We start from the raw sequence: 2671 nt of genomic DNA on the forward strand, positions 1-2671 counted from the left end.
CTCCCTCGGTGACCGCTGAGCATGCTCCTCTGACCTCTCTGTGTCTCCAGGCAGCCTTCAGCATCTTCGGCATGGTGGGGGGGCCTCTGCTGGGACTCTTCTGCCTGGGGATGTTCTTCCCCTGGGCGAATCCTGCGGTAAACACTCTGAGTACTCAGATTACTTTATGGAGTTACTCTGGATCCTCACCTGTCGCCCCCCCTCAGGGGGCCGTGGTGGGGCTGGTGGCGGGCCTGGCCATGGCGTTCTGGATCGGGATCGGCAGCTTTGTGATGCGCGTGTCATCGCCCCCTCCCGCCCCACCCCTCAATGCAACCTCCCTCCCCCTACTGGACGTGGGCGGGACTGCAGCCCCCATCATGAACAGCAGCAGGTAACCACAGGAAGACTCCGCCCCCAGAGAGGTGGCTGACAAAGAGAATGAACGTTTCTACCCCCCCCCAGGCCCAGCGGCGTGCACGCCCTCTACTCGCTGTCCTACATGTGGTACAGCGCCCACAACTCCGCCACCGTGGTGCTGGTCGGGCTGGTCGTCAGTCTGCTGACAGGTGAGCTCCGATGCTCCTCCCCCTGACCTCCTCCTCCTTGTGACTTCATGAACGTATCAAACGGGAGCGGATCTTAATGGACCAATGAGGATGTGGCATTTCTCTCAGCCTCGTGGCGTTCCTCGTGGCGTTCCTCGTGGCGTTCCTCGTGGCGTTCCTCGTGGCGTTCCTCGTGGCGTTCCTCGTGACGTTCTCCTCAGCCTCTCCTCTGTCTCCTCAGGACCGATGAAGGAGAAGGAGCTGACTCCGGGGACCGTCTTCCCCGTCTTGGGAACGCTGCTCTTCTTCCTGCCGGAGCGCTACAGGGAGAAGCTGTGCTGCGTGACGCCGCTGGGTCAAAAGGTGAGCAGGCTCCTCCCCCCAAGCTCCTCCTCCTCAGACGCTCCTCAAACCTGTCTTTGCTCCCTCAGCCTGCAGAGGGCAGCACGCCGCCGTACCGGAGGGCCCAAAGAGACAGGCAGGAGATGGTTCTGGAGGACAAGGAACCGGGCGCCGCGCACGTGAAGACAGGCGGCGGTGGAGTGCACGTGGAGGCGGGGAGTGGAGTGCACGTGGAGGCGGCGCTCAGCAGCTCCGAGGAGCTTTCCTGCCAGCTGAGCGCGCACGCCGTGGTGGAGACGGCCCTGTGACCACGCCCACTGTGACCACGCCCACTCCATGTTAGATTCTGCCAGCACTTTCTCGTGCACGCTCAGCCACATGCATGCAGCTGATTTGAGCCGCACAAACCAATCAGAGGAGATTCAAAGGATTAGATTAGATTAGATCAAGTTAATCCAGGTGATCCAGCCCCCAGTATGGGGTCAGATGGGTGGAGTTAGGGTCTAGAGCGGCGGAGGTTCAGCCATGAGCTCGTCTTCATGGCTGCAGGAACCGTGCTGTCATGACGGGATGAGGCTCATCTGGATCAGGATCTGGATCAGGATCAGAATTCTTCCTCTCCTCCTCATCGTGTCTCCATGGTGTCTCCATCGTGTCTCCATGGTGTCTTCATCGTGTCTCCATGGTGTCTCCATCATGTCTCCATCATGTCTCCATGGTGTCTCCATGATGTCTCCATGGTGTCTCCATGGTGTCTTCATCGTGTCTCCATGGTGTCTTCATCGTGTCTCCATGGTGTCTCCATCGTGTCTTCATCCCTCCATCATGATTCCACCTCCAGCTGCAGCCTGTCCAGAGCATATAGAAGACTCCTCCCCTGACCGACGCCGTCCGCTCCGTTCTCGTGTCTTTGTTCGTTCTTCTATATGCTGGAGCCGCCACCGCCGCCATGGCGGCTCTGAACCTGAAATTACTTGAAGTGTTCCTGTGGAGCCACAGCCAGAAGATGCCTTCAGACCCCCCGTGGGGGGAGCACTTTCAGCAGCACAACCAAAGCACCGACTGAAACCGTGAGGACTGTGGCGCTCGCCGGAGCCGTGGACGAGCGCGGCCTTTCCTCTGCTGTGGCGCTTCGTAATTTCTCCCAACAATAAATATTGTTTGGATCAATATTTATTGATGATCCAGAAGAATTCATCCCAGAAGCTGAAGCACTGAAGCTCCGCAGCTTCTCTGCTTCCAGGTGCCTTCACGCTGTTTCCTCTGAGCCCGGAGACGAGCGGCTGCTGTGATTGGACGTGAGGGTGGGGGCGGGGCCTCTGTGGGTAAACGGGGGGAGAGGGTGGGTCTGATGTTGGCGTGATCTTTTTCAATAAAACTTCTGAAGATCAGAGACTGGATCTGTGTCTTTCATCAGGTAAATGACCCCTCCACCTCCTCCCAACAGTACAGGGGGGGATGGGGGGGGGCTGGAAGTGAGGCTGTGCTGGTCTCCATGGAAACGCATCCCAACCGTCTCTTTCAGACCTTCTGGTCCGCTTTCTGCTCAGCGGAGACGGCTGACCCGTTCACCAGCTGTCCTTGGCCTCCAGGAACCAGCCTGCTCTCACGCCTTGTCTTCCATCCAGTCGCCGGTGGAGTTCTTCAGAGCTCGGTCCAAGTCTGGACCAAACGTGATGGATCGGTAGACAGTTTTATTGTTTATGACCTGGATTTGAACCCCCAACCTCCCATCTGAGGCTGGACACTCTACCACTGAACCCAGACAAGTCTAACCGGCTTGTGTCTGTGGTCCACGGTTC

General features: G+C 58.4%; 1 protein-coding gene across 1 annotated transcript in view; it reads left to right on the top strand.

The window, feature by feature from the left end:
- Window positions 1-2041, top strand: part of slc5a6a (solute carrier family 5 member 6a) — a gene marked incomplete in the record, with an annotated part of 9738 nt that extends 7697 nt beyond the window's left edge. Inside the window, 5 exon segments of the mRNA XM_036215621.1 lie at window positions 51-137; window positions 207-373; window positions 445-548; window positions 769-890; window positions 959-2041. Of these exon segments, the coding sequence (XP_036071514.1) occupies window positions 51-137; window positions 207-373; window positions 445-548; window positions 769-890; window positions 959-1177 (699 nt within the window).
- Window positions 2042-2671: the final 630 nt, after the last annotated feature.

The sequence above is a fragment of the Oryzias melastigma genome, linkage group LG15 (genome assembly GCF_002922805.2).
Source record: "Oryzias melastigma strain HK-1 linkage group LG15, ASM292280v2, whole genome shotgun sequence".
In the NCBI taxonomy this organism is placed as follows: Eukaryota; Metazoa; Chordata; class Actinopteri; order Beloniformes; family Adrianichthyidae; genus Oryzias; species Oryzias melastigma.